General features: G+C 40.0%; 1 protein-coding gene across 10 annotated transcripts in view; it reads left to right on the forward strand.

The window, feature by feature from the left end:
• Positions 1–3,725: 3,725 nt before the first annotated feature.
• Positions 3,726–23,308, forward strand: part of UNC79 (unc-79 homolog, NALCN channel complex subunit) — a 98,204-nt gene continuing 78,621 nt past the window's right edge. For 4 of the 10 annotated variants that reach the window (XM_048948583.1, XM_048948586.1, XM_048948587.1 and 1 more), the window contains exons 1-5: positions 3,791–3,832; positions 9,281–9,605; positions 11,382–11,502; positions 17,304–17,608; positions 20,915–21,085. In XM_048948583.1, the coding sequence (XP_048804540.1) occupies positions 9,338–9,605; positions 11,382–11,502; positions 17,304–17,608; positions 20,915–21,085 (865 nt within the window). In that variant the 5' untranslated portion in view covers positions 3,791–3,832; positions 9,281–9,337. Of the gene's footprint in view, positions 3,833–7,556; positions 7,697–9,280; positions 9,606–11,381; positions 11,503–17,303; positions 17,609–20,914; positions 21,086–23,308 lie in introns of those variants that run through there. The other 6 variants (XM_048948589.1, XM_048948595.1, XM_048948590.1 and 3 more) reach the window with 4 other exon arrangements.

Consider the following 23,308-nt stretch of genomic DNA (forward strand, 5'->3'; position numbering starts at 1 on the left):
ATTCTTTGTAAATACCTTTTTTCCCAGGCTTCTAGTCCATTTCAAGCATTTTTCCCTAAAAGCAATGTGGATTATATTTCACAGGTATTTTAAAATAATGCTTTTTTGGTGCACATCTCTTCACTTATAGGCTTCAAATGCTGATGGATTTCAAATCACAGTGCTGGGGCTTCCTGCTAGCTCAGGACTTTCCCAATTGTGCTGTGCTTTGGGAGAAAGGATAAGCAGAGAGCTATGCAAAGAGAGACCAGAATCACACTCCCTTAATAGTACCAAAGGAGAGTACCAAGCATAAAGTGCTTGTCCAAGATCATGTTGTCCCTAATGGGGGTTTGGTTGGTGCAGCAGGCTGGGTGTAGGTGGAAGCAGTCTGCTGGAGAAAGAGTGCCTGCTTTGTTTCTCATCATGTATCTACACCAAGGGCTTGCACTTCTCTCAGTTGTACCAATGCTAGCTTTCAACTTGCTACAGGTAGGCACGCAGGTAATGCATACATGAGAATAAATCACCACTGAAATCCATCTTTTCGTAGTAGCATAACAACAGTAATTCCTACTAAGACAAATGGGTTTGTCTTGAATTAAATGTTGGGATGTTTGGCTCATGGTAATAGTTATATGTGACAGTGCATATTTATGTAAAATACTCATAATAGACCTGAGACAGTAGAACTATCATGGTCACTGAGATAGTGACCATGACGCTTCTCAGCCACCGTATTGCCTCTTCTCAGGAATGGATACTCTGCATGAGCTCACTCTATTAATTTAAGAGAATTGGTGGTATTCAGACTCATTGGGTCTGCAAAAAGTAGCTGGAGTATATCAATCCAACAGTCAGTAGACTTTAATTTGCTTTATAGATTACACGGCATGTCCACTTGAATATTTTTAAGGGCCTACAGATTTGAAAAATAAGGACATACTTATCTAAAGTGCAGCAGCTTTCCTACAGGCTGCTCTAAGGGTGCCCTTAATCTGTCAATTGAGTTAAATTCTTGTTTCACACCAAGGCTTCTGCCTCTGATAATCCTCCCTTCAGTTCATTGTATGTAACTCCTGGACTCCTGTCTGGAACAAGCCAATTTGGTGTCATCATTTGGAGGAGACACTACTGAGCTGACTTGAAACTGGCTGGTAAGCCAGCCTTTACGGACATAAGCAAGGTAAGTCAACACTGGTTGTCTCTTGGCTGAGACTTGCACTTTGGCAGGGATCACAAACGTGGTACAGAGGGACCCCACATAGCAAAATGCCAATGATCACAGTAGTGCTCAATATCATGTATTTTTTTTCCCCACCTCCTTCCTGGAAAACCTCACACCTTTTTGTTATTTGCCACTGGCTTTGCACAGCAGAGCCTTTTCCCAAAAGTTTTTACTTAAGTTCAGAAATACTAAAGCAAACTAAAAACTGTGGTCTGAGTTCCTTGTCTGCCATGTTGTTGTCTTATCCTTTGGACCATGATGCCTTGATAGGTTTAGGAAGGTTATTTTTTGATGCTCGTCTTTCTAATTCCTCACACTACAATGTATTTTTACTTTAGCAATGCAGGTAGTTAATGTAGGTTAATGTAGACAATTCTGCACTAGTGTGGGATTATAGATAATTAAAAAATGCAAGGTATTGGAGAGACATCTAATTCAACCAGGCTGGTACACATTTCCCCTTGCTTCTTAAAGTTAGTAAAGCCAATCTCTAATTTTTTTTTATAGTCCTAGTACATGTTTGTCAGGTTTGTTCTGGTTCTCTATGCAGGTCACCACTTCTCTAAATTTCACTGCTATGGCAACAAATTAAGTATTTTGTTCATTTAGAGGCTAATGAGATTACTCTAGAAGAGAAATTGAGGGCATTTATTAGATTGTTTTTACAGAGACTGATACAGACAAATCTAACATCCATACAGTTAATTGAAGTAATTCTCAGAATAAGAAGAAAATTAAATATGCTTTAAAACAACCAAACAAGCACTGCATTTCTTAATGATAATTTTCCCCCTAAAGTAATAATTATTCTATCCCTGGGAGGAAAAGAACAAATACTAGCATCACCAGTTGGCTATCCTGTTGGAATCACAGTGGAAATAGTGAGGCCCAGAGCTCTCTACTACTCAGTCTCTCACTTTAAATCAACCCAAGTCAGGGATGACTGAAATGCATTTGTCACATGCCAGATGGCATAACAGATACATGTTTGTGGCTTCAGCAAAGCCTCTGTACACATCACAATCACTTCTGCCATGACTGCCAACATCTATTATTCTATCCTATCCTAATTTCTATCCTACTACTGATTTCTTTCCTTCTACTCAACAGCTTCCTCCTCGGAGCAGCTACATTCCTGTTCTTCCACAGCAGGAGGTCTGGTTGAATATTTTCTGTGTCAGTAACACTGCAAACAAGATAGGAAGTTTTTCTTGTATTCTTAAGTCTAAGCACAAAGACTAGGACTGGACATTCTCCTAGGAAGAAATCAATTCTCAGCATCGTAGAAGCATAAGACTTAATAAGCTGTCAGTAAAATTGAACTCCGAGGTGATGTACAGACTTTCTTGCTTTTGTTCATAGCCATGATTTTCTGTGAAGGAGAAGAGGTTTCTGTCCCATTTGCTGTGACGTGGCTGATGCCAGTTAGCCCAGGTGTCTGAGCCTTGAGGAATATCTCCAGAAATCATCCTGTGTCAACCAGCACATGTGTTGTAGCATGTCTGATTTGAGCCTAATGGTTCAGTTTAATCTGTTAATCAGATAGACTTTTTCCTCTAGCGATAATCTATTTTACCATCATTCATGAAGATTAATGCTTACAGAGAGCAAAGATTTAGGGACAAATTAAATTTAGTGTGGTCTAACTCTTGCTGTCAAATGCACGTCTGAGCCTGAGGGACTCCATCTGCTGTTTGAATTTGATGGGGGGAAGACCTGTTCAGGGCCTCTTGTTCCATGTCAACACCGGGCATCTGGGGTAGTTAACCTGGGGGTAGTGCTGGATACCCAGAGAACAGCATGCAGATTGAAAAGCCCTAAGGCCAAAGAAGCTCATCCTGTCCTATCTCTGCTCCAGCGGAGTTGTTACATTTTGCTTCTGTTATTGGGATTGCTACTGGCTCATCAGTCAGATTCTTCTCTCTCCTCTCCTCCGTTTCATGACAGAGCCTTCAATTCAGTGGCCTGTAGTGACTAAAGCAAGAGACTGAGATATCCTACTTTCTCACCTCTGCTGTGGGCCTTAATAACCCCATCACAATGCAGTTCGTGATAACCTCTTGCCAGATCTGCATGAACAAATCCCCCAAAATTGGGATACTAGCTTAAAATAAATTGAACTGAAAGTTTTGTTTTGTGTTGTTTGATAAAGCTTGTGAAGCATTTAAATTCCTCCCTACCAGTTTAAATGCTCATTTGTTTTGAACAGTGCTTATACTCTGAGTTTCTAAATGTGATAGGTAAGAATTACCTCTTACTTAAAATTCAAATAGAGATTGATGTAATTCCCTGATCAAGATCCTGAGCCTTTAAGGAAAACGTCATGGGAACGTATCAAGAATTGGTAACAGTGATCATATCTGTTTACAAACACATGTAAATGTATATAAACATACACATATTGTATGGGAACTGCTGAATCACAGCCTGAAACTCTGATTGATCACCTGAGGTGAGCAATGAATCAGCCATGGGAGCACAGGTGAATTGCCTTCACCTGTGCTGCTGGAAGGGGTGGAGCCTGGCTGCACCTCTGCTAGAGCCATTGAAGAGCTGACTACCAGGGGGGAAGGATCCCTTCTGGAGGTCCCTCCTCTGGAGTTTTGCAGTGAGCCTAGGACATGGGTAAGCATTCTATCTATTCTCTTTTTTGTTACTATAACCTGCTTAGCCAAACTCTCTTGTTTATTTCATAATTGCAACATCTTTATATTCATTGATTATATGCATACATATAGATAGATGCATAAATAAACATGTCTATATGTATGTATTCATTAATTTATGAAAAATTTAAGAAATTTTCTGTATTCAGTTGGTGGTAGGAGAGTTTACAATTTCGTATTTTTCAAAAGGATTAAAAAGAAGTTAGAAAGATTGCCTTTCTAATAGTAGATTGTTTAATCTTGGTGACTAATACCAAAGTCTCCACTTTATGTCTCTGTTCAGAGACAGTTCTGGAAGTCTCTGGAAGACTTCTTACAATATTTTGTACCTGCTTTTCTTACAATATTTTTGAACCTGCTTTGGCAGGGGGGTTGGACTCGATGAACTCTGGAGGTCCCTTCCAACCCCTAAAATTCTGTGATTCTGTGATATTTTATTATAGGTTATTTTAAGTGTTACACGCTATTTTGTTCCTGAATTATGTTGCCATTGCAATTCATGCTGTTATGACAAACAAAGTTACGAAAGCAACAAAATCCACAGAGGCAGTAAGCTCCCCATCCATTCCAAATCTTATTTGCCTTACCCTGCAAAAGGCACGGTGGAAGGAAATGTGAAAATTAAGTCTCCTATGTTAGTGGAAAAAAACTGTGGTCTGTAACTATTTCCTCTGTAAGACGTAGGTGTATTTTGTAGCTCTCTCAAATATACTGTGTCACCTTAATATCCAGATATCCAGCTGGCTGATTGTCAGCAATTACTTCCCTCATGCTCAAGAACAGTCCCTCCTAACATGAAGTCAAGCGTAGGTCAATGGAGGCTTGTGTGGATGCAAGACGTGTTTCTGACAAAAGCCAAATGTAAAAAGGAAGTGTACAAGGGTAGGTGACCTGTAAGGAATAGAGAAACAGTGTGCAGGAATGTCTGAGTGTGAAGAGATGGATGGAGTTAGGAAAAGTAGAGCTCACCAAGAGCTGAATCTGGTGAGGAAAAATAAAGAACAATCAGAAGAATTCAGTAAAAAGGAGACTAAGAAAAATGGGATAGGGGATCTGGTGATGGAGGACATGGAGAAAGGTTGAAATACTCAATGTCTTCTTTGCTTTAGCCTTTTTTGATAGGGAATCCAAGGCCCTGAGGCCAGTGTGAAATTCTAGAACAAAGGAACCACTCCTAAGAAAGAGAGAATCATGTCAGGAACATTTAAACAAGTCAGACATACATAGGTCCATGAGAACCAGAGGAATGTGTGCCCGAGTGCTGAGAGTAGCCACTGTCAGTGGTGGATACTGCTTTTGATTGTCCTTAAAAGAGCAAGGGAACTCAGGGAGAGCCCTGAGAAGTGAAAGTGGAAGAAAGCAAATGTCACTCCTAATTTCAAGGAGAGCAAGCAGAAGAATCTAGGAAGTTGATGGACTGCAGCCTTACCTTCGTCTCTGGAAAAATGATGGGCAAATAATCCCGGAAAACCAAATATACTATGGGGCTTAAGCATTGTTTATGCATGTACAAGAACTCATGAGCAATAAATCTGTTCCCATATGACTGAGTTACATGCTGAACTGTATAGAGTCTTGCTCAGTAAATGCAGGCAAACCTCCAATTTTCAGGCACTTAAGCCAAATAAATATTTTGCATGAGAAATTGAATTAATACTTCCCCAGTGTACTCCTGCTTTATCAAGCTGAATGGTTTAGGAGGCTCGCCACTGTGGTATGTGAGCACTTGGTACATTTTAAGGGATACCCATGGGAGCTCAGTTCCTCTCAGTGAAGAGATCCCTATTGTTCTGTAATGAGTGGTAGAACACTTTAGCATGATCTGTTGCAACAACAGGCAGAAATTCAAGATAAAGATGAAACCTGAATTCAACAGCATATTTCTGTGAGGTCTGAAAGCCTGTATTCTGGAAGTCTCCATTTTCCTCACTGATTTTCTTGGGGAAGGGAGGCTTGTAGCTCCACATGACTTTCTTGGGCACTTCATTGCAAGAAATAAATAGAAAAACTCTCATTGACTTCAGCAGGATTTGATATCACATGTCAGTGTCCAATAAAAGAATGAAGTGTAAGCAATCTCTGCCTTACCTCTGCTGCCCAGGTAGCAACATACAGATCTTGCAGCCAGCTCAGCAGGAAGAAAGAGCAAAGCACATGTGGGAGAATAGCAGAGCTCTTTGCTTTTGTGAAGTACTACTCAAGCAACCAGAGGAAGCTCCTTTCCCAGTTAACCCATGTCCTTCAGTTGCCATCCAGTTCCACTACAAGTTCATAGCAGCCACTGGTAGTAGTTAAAGTTGGCTCCCCTCTTTTGGGGGCTTGCAACAGCAGGGAGTGTGGGAAGGACTACAAGAAAGCTGAGATGGCCTCAGGAAAAGGCATTAAGAGCACTGAGTGGTGTTGGAAAAAATCTTGCACATTCAGCATCTTTAGAAGATCACTGAGAGGAAAAAAAAAAAAAGCCAACCTGTTAAACATCAGCAAACAGCATCTGCCCCCTCACCACTGCTCCTGCATGATGAACCGGATCATGCACCTGTACTCCTCCACTTACCTGATGCTGTTCTCTTTGGCTGCTCATCCCCTCTGGGGAGATTATATTGCAACAGTATTGCTTGTAAAGATCCATATGCCTGCCTTATGGTACCTGCTGACTCCTGCAAAGCACAGGTGCTGAGCAATCTTCTGAAGCTAAACTACTGGATACAGCCATGGACTGCAGTGTTCTTACTCTGTGTACCACCTTCAGCTGTTTAAACTGGGATTGGATGAACACATGTCCATGAATTTGTGTGCTCACTAAATTTCATGTATTTCTCACCCTGAAAAATGGTAATTAATGTTTCAATTTCCTCTTTTTTTTTTTTTTTCCTCTGGGAAAAAGAGAAATGTATTTGTTTCCTTTTCCACTTCTTTAAATGCAGTTTGAGTTTAATTATGAGGTTATGATGTCCCTACTCACAGCAGGGGATTGGAATTGGATGATCTTTAAGGTCCTTTCCAACCCAAGCTGTTCGATGTTTTTCCCATGGCAAGAGTCTATAGGCATTGCTGATATCCTCCTGAAAATTTAGAAGGAAAGAAATAATTTATTGTGAATCTGGAAGGACTGTGGGACAGGATTTGGTTAGAAAATGCAAGCGTGTCTGCAGTGCAGGTAATGTGTTTAGAATGTGGAGGGTCAGCCTCTTCTCCCAGGCAACAAAGATAAGGTGAGAGGTAGTGGCCTTATATTACACCTGGGGAGGGCCAGGCTGGGTACAGGGAGATCTTTCTTCTCAGAAAGAATGGTGAGATACTGGCACGGGCTGCTCAGGGAGGTGATGGAGTCACCATCCCTGGAGATGTTCAAGAAACGTATTGATGTGGTACTGAGGGGCGTGGTTTAGAGTGGTCAGCGGGTTGATGTGATGGTTGGACTAGATTATCTTGGTATGAATCTATGACACTATGATGAGGAGGAGCTGCTGCCCGTGGCCCCAAGGTAGTCCCCAGATTTCCCCAGAGCCCCACCACCCCTTTTCTTGGGGGTCCTTAGGACGCCCGGCGCGCAGCCCCTCCGAGGCATCCACCCGGGGCGGGTACCTCAGTGCTGCCCTCATGAGGCGGGCAGCGGGGCGGCTCTAGGCAGGTTCCCTTTAAGAGCTCGCTCCGTTCCCGCCCCGTCCCCGCCCGCTGCCGCCGCTCCCGGCCCGCATCCCTGCGGCAGCGGCTCCGTCCCCAGCGCGGTGCCGCGCCGAGCCGGGGCGTTGCGCGGTCCCCGCTGCTGGGGCAAGCGCTTGGGGCCACCCCGCCGGCAGCATGTCCACCAAGGCGGAGCAGTGTGAGTGGTGGGGTCGGGCGGCGCGGCGCGACCGGGTGAGGTCTGATGGGAGCGGGTGCCCGGAGGCTGTCTCCCGGCTGCGGGGCAGCCCGGCGGGGCAGCGCTCACCCCGCGTTGTCGGGCATCCCGGCAACGGGCAGCGGGAGGGGTGGTTTGTGGAGGGGGGCCGCCTACTTTCTGGCTCTTTCTGCCTCCGCCGTTGCGGTGGTGCTGATGGAGAGATGGCCTTCCTGGGGACGCGAGGCGTCCGTCCTCGCTGGGGCGGAGGGGATGGAGCGGGGATCGGGCCTCTCCGGCATCGGTCCCGGCGCCGTACCGCCCGGGAGACGCTCCCAGCGTTGCTGCCTCGAGCCTGCCGTCGCTGTGTGATGGAGGCACGGTGCCGCTCTTGCTAGTGACGCGCACCTTTTGGCAGAAGGTACGGCGGCATCGCTGCCTTGCCGTGTTCCTCCACGCCCTGCGGGACCCTCGGCTGCCGCCAGCCCTGCCCGCAGCCCGCCGCGTCTCGTGGCAGCCGGGGAGATGTGCCAGCCACCATGTTGGCTCTGCGCGTGGAGCTGCCAGGTGACTGACATGGTGGCTGGGACGGCCGCGCGTGTGTGGCTGCTGACGGCAGCTGCTGTTCTGCCAGGGAAAAACACCAGCGCTGTCGGGCTGGTCACCCGCATCAAGGCTACTTTCTCTGCCGATGCTCGGTGTTAGATGTAAGCCGGGCTGCCTGGAAGCCGCAGGCTGGAACGATGCCTGCCGTGACTATGTGATGCGATCTGATGGCTTGGAGGCTGATTGCTGCCCTCTGCGTTCTGTTGGCCACTCAGGTCATTGGCAAGAATCCCTGTTCTGATAAGCCTGTGCTCAACTGCTCTAGGGAAGAGATTACTTGTAACTTTTCCTGTAGGTTTTGCCACTTATTTGCAGTAATGGATGGTGCCTCTATTAAAATATTATGTGGATGTGAATTTATTACTGTGGGGCTGCATTTCTGGCCTTGTGAACAGAAAGGCAATGTTCTGACCATACCTCAGGCCTTGAGTGTGCAATGCTCAGATCTGTGTTACTCTGTTTTTTTTTTTTTTTTTTCTGCCTTCCTCTGACCCAGGTTCTGAATGTGTTTCCTCTTTCTTTCTCATACGTTGATTATACATCCCTCACACTGGCCTATAGAAGAATTTCTGCTTCCCCTTGTCCTGACACTGTCTTCAGCATTTTCTTCAGCATTTTCAGCACTGTCTTTTCTGTTTTGCCTCATCTATTTCCGCATTCCTAATTCTCTTGGTCTTTTCTGCTTGAGCTTCTCTTCCATATTTTTTTCCCTTGGCTATCTTTCATCCCCCTGTACCATCTGGGAGACTGTGTCTTGGTTCATGTGTCCATGTTGCTTTTTGTTGAAAGATCTACTTGGGATCCAGTTTGCAGATCTTTCCTCTTCTTGACACTTTTTCATGGCACTTCAGTGCACTCTGTTCAGTTAGTAGGCATATTCTGTGCATTCTAACTTATTTAATGTATCTTGTTTACAAAGACTGCTCTCCTGTCTAGTTATTATGACATTACCAAATGTCTTTTTCTCTACGTAACTTTAAGATCCACTCACCTGCAAATTTTGACCAATAGCGATGGTCTCCGACAAGGATTATATTGATGTGCATGCGTAATTATCAGGCAAACCTTCAGGCTCCAACTGTTCCTGCTGTTGCTTCTGCTCTCATGGACAGACAAATGAGAACCAGAATGTTTCAAGGAGGAGTCACAAGTTATACTGAATCTGAATTTACCAAGAAGCAGCAAAAAAAACCCCTTCAAATGTGGAAATGGAGAGACCAGTTGGGAAGAGCAACAAGGCACTGGTCTAAACATGAATGCATGGCCACCCCTCAGCACTCCCTTTGGCAGGTTGTATGGAAAGCAGGTAAAATGGTGGCAATCTGGGAAATCATCTTGAGAAGCTTCTCTTTTTTTGTGACCACTTGAATTTCATATCTCAATTGAGGGGATACTGACAGTGGGTTTCATCGTTTGACCCACCACCACAGCATGCCCGAGGTATGCTTTTGTATCACAAGAGAATTAGTTCTTTTCACCTTGAGTTACATGAACTGGCATTTAGTTGTGGTAAGTAATGTCCTGGGAAAGCCTGATGTCCACGATGTTTTCCAGGCTCGTGGAACAACCCAAACCATCTTTAAAAGCTCTTAATGGTTTTACTCAATTCAATAAATGCTTATGGGGAAGCTAGGAAGTTTAGTTGGGTCGGTGTAGATAATAAAGACAGACCCAGCAAAATACCTGGATTAGCTTCTCTTCTTTCTTTCTATTTTTGATTTTGAATTTGTTTGATATGATGACCCTATGAGAGTGGCGAAGGAAGTATTTCCACTGAGTGACATCACATTTTGAAGTGTATCTCTGGACGCTCAAGTCATTCACACATTTCACTATCTTTGGGTCTCATAAACCTTTGCTCTAGAGCTTTCTTTCAGAAGGCTATTAGCTGTTCTGGGATGCTGTACTGAAATGGTCAGCATTCTGGGTAGCTCTGAGAGAGGAGGCCAAAACCTTGAGCCTAGAGCTATGATTTAGAAAGTATTTATAAATAAATAAAGTGTTCTGTTATTTCAGCTTATATAATTGCATGACTGTGCTGATTAATAGAAAAAAAAAAATATATGCATTATTGAAAAGAAGTAGTTATAGGAAGGCGTGCCACAATTTTTGGCATTTCATTAATTTCATTTACAGGTATCTGGCAGCAAGCCATGGCAGTCACATTTAAGGTCAGGCTGGACCAGGCTCTGTGCAAGCTGATGTAGCTGTTGATATCCCTGTTCATTGCAGGGGAGTTGGACTAGATGACCTTTGAAGGTGTCTTCCAACTCTGAGAATTCCATGATTTGGGCAATTGAGGGCTGGCAGGCTCGGTTTCTCGGTAAATCAGTCTTGGTTGGTCAGTCTGAATAGAGCAAAAAGTGCCCAGACCATCCTTGATAATTTCTGTGTGAGACTGGCCAGTGTCATATAGGCAGTGCATGGTTTGGTAGCTATGGTGGGTCATTTTTCTTCCAGTACTGAACATGGAGCTTGGTTAGATATTAAGAGCACTATTTCTAAAACAACCAGTCTCAAAGAAGGTGTAGAGCTTCTGCTACTCTTTGAAATGCTCTCACCTTTTTGTTCAAATTTCCTAAGACACATAAAGAAACAGGACAACTCTTTTCATGTCTGTAGTTCATTGCGTAGTGTACACTTGTAGCATTGAGTAAATAATATCAGCTCCCTATATTAGCTTGAATTTCTCCTTTTCACTATGGAAATGTCACCTCACACGAACCGCCTGTTATCCAGTGACTCAATATAAATGAATCCTGAGATTTTTGGAGGCACAGATAACAGCTTTTTTAAAATTACTTTTTCTTCCCCCCCTCCCCCCCCCCCCATTTGCTAGCACTAAGGCAATCTAAAGCAGAAGCAGACATTCACTGCCTTTCTTCTCTTCCCCTTAGCGCTCATGCATGGTAATGTTCAATATATTCAGTAAAGAGAGTGAAAAAGTCTTTTTTTATGGTTTAATTCTTAAATTAAGAAAAAAAAGAATCAGTTGGGGTAGGAACAGATGTGATTCCTTCACCATCTGCAAAAAGCTGAATGAAAGTTTGTGTTCTTTTTTTTTTTTTTGTCTTTTATGTAGTTGCTTCCAAAATCCGTTACCTTCAAGAATACCACAACCGGGTTCTCCACAACATTTACCCTGTGCCCTCTGGGACTGACATTGCAAATACTCTGAAATACTTTTCTCAGACGTTATTGAGGTAAGTTTTAACTAATGCTCTTGAAGAAAAAAGAAATTGCTAAAGTATTGTAGGGAGTATTCATTGACTTTGAATTGTTTGCAGGATTTAATGGGTCAATGCTCTACCAGAAAGAGTCAGAGCGTAATTTAAGAAAAGAGTGATATAAATCAATCTCTTCAGTGGCTGTTGCCCAATTTGCCCAGTTGAGCTGCTTATTGAGTGGCTGATTCTAAAATAAACTTGGTTGTTTACACATTTACTAGGCCCTTCTAAGTCTTAGGTGAATGAACAAACATACTGAACCCATGAAGAAAGGAGGTAGTGACCTGCAGAGCTTTAGAAGTGGACACTCATGACCTACTTGACAATCCTGGTGCTTTGGGATGGTAGAGCAATGAGCCCAGCAAACAGGACTAGGGTCTGTGCTGCAGTTCAGATCGGGTTCTGGTTCAGTCCCTTACAACAATATGAATAGTTATGAAGTTGGTATACAGATCTGGATTTGGATAGCAGCAGCAAGAGATCAGGATTGCTGTGACCCAGGAGGTTGATCTAATTTGATCCACCACTTAGTGACAATATGTGGTGCAAGGTACCATATGAATACAGAATACATTTTGAATAGGAAATATTACCTCTTGTCTTTCTAAAAAGATGTGAAAAATTGTGAGGCTTAATTAGGAATGACATGCATATTCTGCTTTCCTCCACAGTGCTACCTAGTGGTTTCGTATTTTCAAATCAGTTTAGAATGGCTTTTGACAGTGGAGATTTTATTTCTATCTGTCCAGGTTTTGATTGGAGTAAGTTTTCATATACGAAAAAGTAATGCTGCATTTCTGTGCATAGCTTCCTGAATTTATACCTGGGATCTCCTTGCTGTCAGAAGCAAGTTTGGAAATACAGCCATTTGTCTTATGTCCTAAGGAAACAGTAATTTATTACAGTTAACTGTGTATTAGTACGTATATCCGGGTAATACAAAAAAGTGGAGAAGCATGAATTTAACTTGAAAGAATGACATTAGTTCATTCTAACACACATTCAAAGCCCATGGAATGTAACATGACCCTGTTTGTAAACCTGTGAGAAAGAAAGACGTGTAGACAAAATACTCGTTATTAGTGGAACACCTCTTTCACTGTTCAAAAACAAACAGACAAAAAGCAGCAACAAAACCACCAAACAGAAACAAAGAAACCCAGCCCTTCTGTTAACTGAAAATCTCAAGACTAGAATTGTTTAACCACTGTGAAATGTGTTTCCTTCAGCATTTAAAATGTTGGGAAAAAAAAAAAAAAAGGCAACCAGTAGGGCTTTTTAAAAGAACAGTAAATTGAATTTTGTCTGAAAACACAGCAGTGGTAAGAAATAAAAAAATAAGAGTCATTGAAAATACCTCTGAAATAGGACTTTGTTCCCACATCAGAATGTTTTCATGGTTTATTTTGCACAACAGGCACACTTAAATCATGTTTGAAGAAGGCTCTTAACTAAAGTGCCTCTACTGAAATGCTGTGAGCCTTCAAGCCTAACTTTCTTGCTTTAACAGCTTAGTTCTGATTGTTTTATATCTTGTCTCTCAGCTGTAACTACCAAGTGCTACAGTGAGATCCATTTCTTTTTGGGGCAGAAGTTCATTAGAACACAATGAATTTAAAAACCGTTTCTTAAAGAAAATATATTTATACCACCCTGCTGTCTTAATCTTTCTGAGCAGTACGACTGCATGTCTTGTGCAAAAATTCTTCATGCTGCATGGGCAGGGATGATTCTAGGCTTACTGAAGAAACTTTATAATTGCCAACTATGAGAGCAGTTTAGAATCAGAATAACAATTGAGCAACTCCATTTCTTTATTTTGTGCTTGGAATGGGACTGAACCAAAATCCTGTTGTTGATGATACCTCATGAGGCAGAAGTGAAATTGATATGAAACATACAGATCTACATAATTCACAAATGGCTTTGTCCTTAACGATGTTGGATCTGATCAACCTCAGAAGTAGAGGGATGCCAGAAATTGCAGCCAGGGCTTGGATCTAAATTTATTAAGTGGCCTGCATTCTGATACTTAGGCAGGTCAAATCCTTGTAACTGGGGAATCTGAACTGTGGGTGAGAGCCTGAGTGCTATGGTTAAACCAGTATAAGTGTATATGCTTGCTGATACTAAGATAGAAACTGGTTAAAGAAGCAAAACAAAACATACCCTGTGTTTAGTGTGGCAGATGGAAAGGAGGAAACTCCCACCCACTGCATGCAGATCTCTAAGATTTATCCTGAAACTAAACAGACTGGTTAAGAACTTGTCTTTCTGGACAATCTGATCAAAAATTTCTTTGCATGCTGAGTCTCCTTTCTGCCTCCTACACTGATATTCCTTTGTGCAGGGTTTAGCATCCATGTTAGAAATATGTGGTGGAGAATAACCTTTCTAGCTTGAGACAGAACATATGTAATGAATTCAAGCTGCAGAAAGAGTACTGATCAAACAGCAGAAATGCCCATTGGGATCGGAGATTTGTCTTTGCAGAGCAAATTGATTGGGATCATCTATTTTAAAATAACTTTTAAAAATATTTTCTACTTTGATGTGTATTCTCTTTGCAGCTGATTTTTAGGACAAACTTTTCTTGATAAACATGTAATCAAAGGAATCAAGAAGGAATAGTGCTTAGTCACAGAAATTCCATACTATGTGTTTTACAAGTGTAGCTTTTATTAGTTACTCTACTTTTTACCTCTCCATATTATGGGCACATTGAATGTGCTTTCAGTGGGTATGCCTACTGTTTTGGATCACATTCATATCTGGTGTCATTCTGTTAGCTATCTCACAAGGGTTTAGTTTGCTCCTTTGTGCTGTACGTAGCTTTGATATACCACAAGCTCAGGGGTGGGGGGAGCAGATGTGGAATGGCTAAAGAAGTTCAATTCTTTATTTCTATGAACAAACATCACATAAAGTCACCATACACAATGCATAGCATATTGATTCATTTAGTTCTTCCTTAATTTTCCTCTTTGGACAAAAGCATTTCCTTACATTACTGCATGAATTTGTTTCATGCCCTGCTCATTTTCAGTATTTTAACTCTCATTTGAGGAATGATCTTAAGGCTTAAACATCTTGCAGAACAACTAATTCTTCCACATTTTTTTGGAGAAAAGTCTCCATGCATGTTTCTAAGTAAAATGTATTTCATAAGAAATAGTTGCAAATGCTTCCTGGCTAATTAATAGTCAAGCTTGTTTTGCTGCCTTGGTGAGATGCAAATCTCTCATAGACATTTTAGGAAATGTTTCCTGAAAGACAATAATTTGGAGGTAGATTTGTAGCAGAGGTGTACAGATCTTTAAGGAAGCCTGACAGTTTTCTTGCGTGTCATGGAGCAAGTTCAGTATGGAGTTATGATCTGCAAGCAGTCCCTGCTCTCAGTTTGTGCTTTGAGCAATTACAGGAACAAACTGCAACCATTCTATCTTGGTCTTAAAGGATCTTCTAGATTTTCATTTCTGATTCTTTAAGTTATTGCCACTGTAACATATTGGTCAGTCACAAACCTGGGTCTGAAAGTTTTGTATTTTTTTTTCCCCACCTAAATTTGACATAATTAGATCTGATTTTTGGATATGATCTCATTTCTATTCCTGAAGTGAACAGAAGGATGACCCAATCGATATATAAGGCAATGTGTGTTGGTTTCTAATCAGCTGTAGCTTCATGTCAAAAAAAAGGAAATCTGTAGTGCAAACTCTCATCGCTGCCTTACACTTTCCAAAGCAAGGATTAAATAATGCAGTAATGCTCTTTCTAGAAACAAGAGTGATTGAAGTGATGTGCTATCAAGTTCAGGGATGGACAGTTGGTATCATCTGCTAGTAGGCAGAGATGGAATAGAATTTAGTACCTACATATCTATAAATGAGCTGTAGAGTACAGCAAATAAACATTAAGCAAATTAAAAGTTAATAGGAAATAAGGAATCAGCACTCTGATCATTTGTTTTTAAAGTCATACTAGATCCTACTGATTTTTCTGATGCAATTTTGTAAACATTTCATGGCAGTCACTACTTTTCTTGTACTGGACATTGGGTAACAGAAATCAAATTAATCTACCAAATATGTAGGGCATAGTAATAAAAAAAGTAGTCTCTTAATACAGACAATAGGCCTGTAATCTCTAACTGCAAGTGTGATGAGAGACCTGCCTGGTAGTAGCCACTTGGCATTCAACTGTAACTGTGAAAGTGTTTTACATATATAGTGAATGAATGGCATCTCTTCTTATAAGCACCTTTGCATGAGTTCAGCTTACTTGTGTGAGTTGTTGCATTGACACAGATGAATCTGTGCCAAGGTGGTTATATGGTAGGGATGTCTGTTCTGTTGAAGATAATATAGACTTCTAGAAGTCTCCCTCTTGGCATAACTCCACTCTTCATTAGTCAGTGGAAATTCTGATGCTACTCTCTTGTCTTTTTTAAACTAAGTTTTAGTGCTGACTTTGGGAGTGGAGTTAAACCAACAAGAACTGGTTTTGGGAATCCTGTTTGCTGAGAGGTGCAAAATATGCTTAAAGAAAACAGCAAAATGTCCAAAACTGTGTGTGGTTTAATATATTTGAAAGGTGTATTATATTTTCTAGGCACATACAAAGACTTGAGATAGCTCTATCATTACCTGATAACTAAAGTGTAGCACTGCTTACGTGACAATTTATATCTAAAGTAGCTTTTTATTTTTCTTTGTAGAAAATTAGGTTAACATGTTTACAACATTCTTAAAACTACATTAACAAGGTGGTTGACATATAGCTTCTATTTTGATTCCCACTAAATCCTTTTTTATTTTTTTGAAATTATCTCTCCTTTAGTTTATAGTGAGTTTTGTTGAATAAATAACGTAAGTAGCAGGAGAAATGTATGGTAACATACTGTCTGATCTGCAGTTATATTATTGGTCTTGCTTGCTTAGCACTTAGATTTTGAAGGTAACTATTTACCCAAGGAACATTTGTATTCGTAAAGTAAAATGTTTCCTCCTTAAACATGAGCAAAGTTAAAAACACATAAACAACCATTATCATTAGCTCACAAACATATGCTAAAGACCATCTACTATATATTATTTTATAACTTTTCCAAATGTAGTTTAGTTAACATTTTAGAAATATTATATTATTTCTAAATCCATGTGCCTGTTTAAACTTCATTATCTCAAATGATACTGACTGAGTGGTCATGAAACAGTATCATAAAATACATAGACATTATTTTAATGCAATAAACATGTGATTTTTAAGACTATCTTAACAAACACACATGTTTATTCTTTGCTAAAACATGTTTCTGCAAGTGCCACACCTATATTTTACATGTTTTCAGTCAGTTGGTTCAAAAGATTTCATAGAAGGGAAAAAAATCCAACAGCTTCTCAAAATCTCAGAGTAAAGTACCAATCTGTTTTGACACAGCTATTTTTCCATAGCAAATGTTATTGATACCTAGAATTTTTCTTAACTGTGAAACATGGGTAGGGCACTGAAACATGCATTTTTATATTTTTGCTCCTTATGAACCAGATAACACATGAGATGCAATGAAAATATTCGTAGATATCAATTTTAATTCTTTTATCTTGAAGCATGAAAATCAATGGTTACTAGATTCATAGATAACTGGTTTGGGGAGCAATTGCATCTTATGTGGGATGTATCTGGTGTTTTATTATTTGTTTTATAGTGTCATTTCAATGTAATGTGCTGTTCTTTGTGTCTTTGTTGTCTCTTTTTTTTCTTTGTCCCCCCAACAGCATTTTGTCCCGCACAGGGAAGAAGGAGAATCAAGATGCCTCCAATTTGACAGTGCCCATGACCATGTGTCTTTTTCCTGTGCCATTCCCACTCACCCCATCTCTAAGACCACAGGTCAGTTCCATCAACCCTACTGTTACTCGCTCCCTCCTTTACAGCGTCCTGCGAGATGCTCCATCAGAACGTGGCCAGCAAAGTCGTGATGCTCAGTTATCAGACTACCCATCTTTGGACTATCAAGGACTTTACGTGACACTGGTGACACTGCTGGATCTAGTTCCATTGCTACAACATGGTCAACATGGTAAGCAGGCCCTTGAACCCTTCCAGTACGCTTAACTTCAGTGCCGTGAATCCATGAATGATGCTTAAATGCAATAGAAGAGATGGGCCTAAACTGATCTGCATCTGGATGTCATATCTACTGGGATGTACTTATATCAAAGTGTTTGGTTTGCTTTCTGAAATAAAAGATATTTTGTTTTGTGAATCATGGATTTGGGTTTGAATTCTGAACTTGTCTGATTTTCAGTGAAATGTTAGTAGTATGGAACTAAAATAATACAAATATGTCTAAAAATATCTGGAACTTGAATATGAATCTGTTGGGATACCTTCAGGCTTATCTTTTTGAAGTGGTTCTCTTAAACGGGCATTACTTGGATATGTATACCTATCTTGTGAGGAATATGCAGATTTAGTGTTTTGGTGAAGATCCATCTCTGCACAGAACACGGTATACATTTGATGGAAGAAAAATGATGACAATAGAGATGGCTTTAAAATATTCCAGGTTAAAAAGCTGCCAGTACTTCCATCTGACTTGCTGAAAAGCAGTGTTTTCTTAGGTTTCGAACTGCTTCATCTCAAGGTTTTTGTGACTGGGATATATATATATATATTTTTTTTCCCCTCGAGTACTGCATATACCTGGCTTGTTAATCCGTGGCTTCCCATAATGGGGTTTTGGAACACAGCATTTTCCTTATGTTGCACAAGCCAGAAATCAATTTTCACCATGGTACCAGGGTGTATTATATCACGATGAACTTATGTAGTTCAGTACAGGGAGTACTGTCATCAGCCTGATTCACTGCTAAACTCTTTAGCAGGAAAGCTGCTTCTGTTAAATGCTAAATTACTTCTGAGTTGGCAGCAGCATGTTTTGATTCAATGATTACTGTGCTGGGATCTTGGAAAAAAGAGACTATTAGCAAATTACAGACTTGATGACTTTACTGTTTTTCCAGAAATTGAAGTTAATTATCAAAACAATATTTTTCCAAGTAGATAGCATGGTGACAACTAAAAACCAATGGAGTCTTCTAAAGAGCAAATAACACTGAACAAACATGATTTTGTTTTATGATGGCACAATGGTTCTTCCAGTGAAGTTTTTCTGTCCTTAGACTGTCATTGCTGTGTTACTTGACATCCTCATGGACAATGTGGAACATACAGTTGTCACTTGAATGAGGAAAAGTGCTCCAGGAGCCTGTGTCAATTGGAAGGTTATGCCAAGTGTGAACCTTACAGGAGCCTGTGCTGCATCTAGTGTTATTAAATATTTTAATTTTTACTTGGCTGATAGCACTGAGAAAACACTTTGATTTACAGGGGATATCAAGTTAGTGAAAGTAAAGTCCCTTATGTGAACAATTTCTAATTCAAAACAATCTTGGTAAATTGCAGTCTGTTTTGAAAAGTCTTTAAAGGAGAAAAGTAAAATCTCATATTTGAATAAGAGAAATCAAATGCAGAAATATTGGCTTGAAAGTCGTACTGCACAAAGTGCTACAGCAGATCAAAGGCTGACTGACTCATTAATATACTAATACTGGCAATATGTAAACATGCTTTATTAGACATGCAAAGCATTTTATTTAATTTTTCATTCTAATACCTCTAGCAAGGTATCAGCTGGAGTCAAATTTTCAGATTTGTTCATCTGGTCTTAAGAAATGTACAATGATATTTGGGAGGAGTCTCCAGGAAAAAGAAACAAGAATGATCTGAAGTCTAGAAAATGTGGACGGAAAGGGAAAAACAAAATATCTTTGGCTTAAAGAAAACTGAAGGGAATTATGGTTACAAACATGTAGAGATTGTTTAAAGATTGCTGTAAGGAGAAATAAACTGTTTGTGTTTACAGTTAGCTAGGAGCAGGATTAGAATTAGTTGTCTTACATTGCAGCAGAAGAAATTTTAAAAGCAAAACAAAACAAAAAATCCAACACTCTTTTATTATATGGATGGTTAAACACTAAGAACTGGCAGATGAGGGAGTGAAACTTTGTCTTGCAGATTACTAAAGCCAAGTTAGATAAACATGTTCCAGAAATAATATGGTTTACTCGTGTGGCAAGGGGATTTCACCTATTATTTCCTGTGCTTCTGTGTATTGATAATTAAGTTTTGTGATAGAACTTAATTATTTTTTTCCCTCAACATAGCATTTGACAAAAAGAAACGTTGTGTTTTTTTTTTTTTTAATTTTAATTTTTATTTTTATTTTTTTTACTCCGAACAATCCATACTGTTTGGGTAAGTACAACAGGTATGCCAGATGGTCCTCAGATTGGATCCTGCCAGACTACACCAAATTGTCAGTACTTAGATGTATTGCAAGAGCAAAACATGCTCTACCATTAAAAGTCTAGTTTTTCCACAGGTTTACTATGTACAAGTGCAGACTTGTCTGAGCACTCAAATCATCCTAGGAGTAATGATAAGTTTGGAGAGTGCGTAATACAATTAAGTTTACGGAGGGAGTAACAAAATTAATCCCTCTCCTGCAGGGATAATGCCCGATGATATTTTGTAGTCATCACATGGGTTCAAACCTGGAATTTGGGTTCTTGGAGGGTTACTGGCCCCCTCTCAGTTCCTCATTCGAAAGATGTCACAATTCCCACATACGCAATAGAGATATCTCCTCTATTTAGATCTTGAAATGTTGCAATTTCTTAGGTATCTCTTCCAAAGCGTTGTATTAATTAGAATTAGTCTGGAAACTCATGAATTTATAAATTTATAATTATCTTATTCTTTTTAAGCCTTAGGCATTCTTGGTCTCAATGGCTTCCAATGAAAACAAGATCCTCTGTTTAATCACATATTGTTTGCAAAATGCAGTAATGTTCCCCCAAGCCTCTGTGTGGGAGGCAATTTGCAATTGTCATATGGGTAATTCAGATCAAAATCTGATTTTTTTTTTTTTTTAATTTTTTTGGAAGATAATCTGAGAAGCTTTTTGCAAAAGGGGGCTTTTTCAAACCTAAGTACCTATCAAACCTGAAATAACACCTCTGCTTAAATGCAGGCCACTTTATGTAGGTGTATTCATTTCACTGCCTGAAGTATTTGTATTCCCTACAAACTGTTCTGGATACTGCTGAACAGCTGTTTTGCTTTGTTTTAGGAGGGGCTTCAATGATGACTGATGTCACTTACTTGTGCCCATGATAATTAAGTAATAAATTATGAAATACTTTGAGGGGAAAACTTGAATTTAAATGCAAACTTTTGATGGATTAATAAACCAAAAAGTACAGAGTTGTAAATATTTTCCAATGTAATGATTCTGTATTTATTTCATTTTATTCAACAGATCTTGGGCAATCAATTTTTTACACTACTACATGCTTGCTTCCTTTTCTCAATGATGATATTTTGAGTACTTTACCTTATACAATGATTTCAACATTAGCTACCTTTCCACCATTTCTGCACAAGGATATTATAGAATATCTCAGCACATCTTTTCTGCCTATGGCTATCTGTAAGTAGAATTTATTCTGGTATTGTTATGGTTCAGAAAATAGTACACTGGTACAATATCAGTCTGTAAGAGCTGAAGTTAAGTCTTAGAATTGTTATGCAGTATTGTACTGTATGTATATAAGAAGACTTTTAAATGAAAATAATTCTATAATTTTTATTTATTAGTGATTCTTTTATTGATTACAGAATTAATGGTCAGAATGCTGCTAAATGATGCATGCAATATCAATATGCATATGATGTATAATTTTTTCAACTGTACTGAACGTGGATGAACAATACTGAGTCTTTTCAGTGTAATGATACTGTGATGAATTTCCCATTTTGCCCTTGCATCTCTTCCTGTCATTGTAATTACTGTACTAAATAGCTGCACACGTAATGTCTTCTACCTGTAAGTTTTAAGACAGCATCTGATAATGGCTGCCTTTTTGGGGGGGCAGATGGGATGGGGAGCGTGGAGTTTCACTCTCTCTCCCCTGAACATATGATGTGATTACCTAATTCCAAAATTCCTGTAGATTGAATTCTGAAGTGTGTACTTGTCTTTGTACCTGACTAAAAGCTTGATGAGCTGTCAGTAGTAGGGAGAACTTTAACAATTTTCTGCAGACAAAAATATTAGGTTTAATGTTAAAAATTAGTTTTAACCAACAGTCCTTTCCCTGTGAAGCTGATCACTGGGACAGTCTACAAGAAAGTTTACAGATTCTCAAAACACAGCTGGACGCCATCCTGAGTACCTGCTCTAGTTGACCTTTCTTTGAGTGGGAGTTGGACAAGATGATCCACAGAGGTTCTCTCCAACATCAACCATCCTGTGATTCTGAGAATATCTCCTCCTTATTTGCGTTGTGGGCCTTTAGGGAAAAAAACAGGAATGATTTTTAAATAAAGATCTACGCTGATGTCAATGAAAAGCACAGAAATTCCTCCTAAGACAAGGGAAGAAGTATGGTTCAATGTCCCAAGATTAAGATTTTGTGGAAATTTACACCTAAATATTTTCAGTCAATGCTCTTGGAAAAATTTCCTCTTTGGGTTAAAAGCAGAATGTTGTATTAAGCATTTATTTCCTCCATTGATGTTATCTGTGAAAGAACTGCTGATGTACTTAGGTAACCTATGCCCCCCCATCTTCAGGTCTCTAAAACTGTTCTCCAAAAGAACTGATGGGGCCAAATCCTTGGCTCTCTTATGTATATGCAATTCCATAGTCTGTGTGGATGACATTCAAAAAAGAATGCTTTAGCTCTCTGTTGCATTTTAATGTTAGGGCATAGGGTGAGATACCACATGATTTTCGATTTTGCCTTCCCTTGCCCTTTACCAGTTGTGTGCTCTTTAAACTAGTGTCCTAGGCTTTCTCCACTGGGCGTGATCTGTTTCCTTTGCAAGGCAAGGGTGGAACCTTTCTTTTTCCTAGTGTTCAGCTCTGAGTCAAACTGAAAGGGAGGGTACAAGAGATGGCATAAACAGCTGAATAGCCAGATGGGAGGGATGAAAGTATCTTGCTCAACTATGGTTCTGTTCTATCTCAAATACTTAATGTCCTAGTCCTGACAGACAGGCTTGGGAAAGAGCTGTAGAACATGAACAGAGAAGATGCACATCTCCTCTTGTGTAGGTGTGTGCCTTCAAAGATATGTTGTCATGATCTAGTTCTGCAAATAAGCACATCTGCGGTAATTCAAAGTATACTATCTGAGAGTAAACATACAGCTGGAGGTTAGAAAAAACTCTAGCTACTTCATGTGTGAGGTCAAATTTGCAACATCTTGGCTACACTGCATTGCTACAATTTATCCTTATATAGATCACACAGTGGTATATAGTCATGACTTCTCTTCATCCCGTGTGGTCCCTGAGAAGTACTCTGTGCCATATATCACCAGTCAGCCATCACCAGTCTCACAGCTTTGCCAGTACACATCAAAACTAAGCTTTCCATTCTGCTTGTTTCCTTACTTTCTGCTTCATCGTTGGCATACCTATGACCTGAGTCCCAGTTGTGTGTGACTGTATGAGTGATGCCGTTCTGATCAGCCTGCGGATCCTGAAGGAGAGTGCCTGAGAAGATCACTGTCTTTGTTCAGGGCAGCTCTGAGAAAGAAGTCTTACTGATCTCAGAGAACAGATGCATGCTCTGTGAAAAGATTCCATATTCTTAGTCATCTCTCTCTCCCAGGGGTTAACCCCCACCAATACAATTTTTTTTTTT

This window comes from Lagopus muta, chromosome 6 (assembly GCF_023343835.1).
Source record: "Lagopus muta isolate bLagMut1 chromosome 6, bLagMut1 primary, whole genome shotgun sequence".
Lineage (NCBI taxonomy): Eukaryota > Metazoa > Chordata > Aves > Galliformes > Phasianidae > Lagopus > Lagopus muta.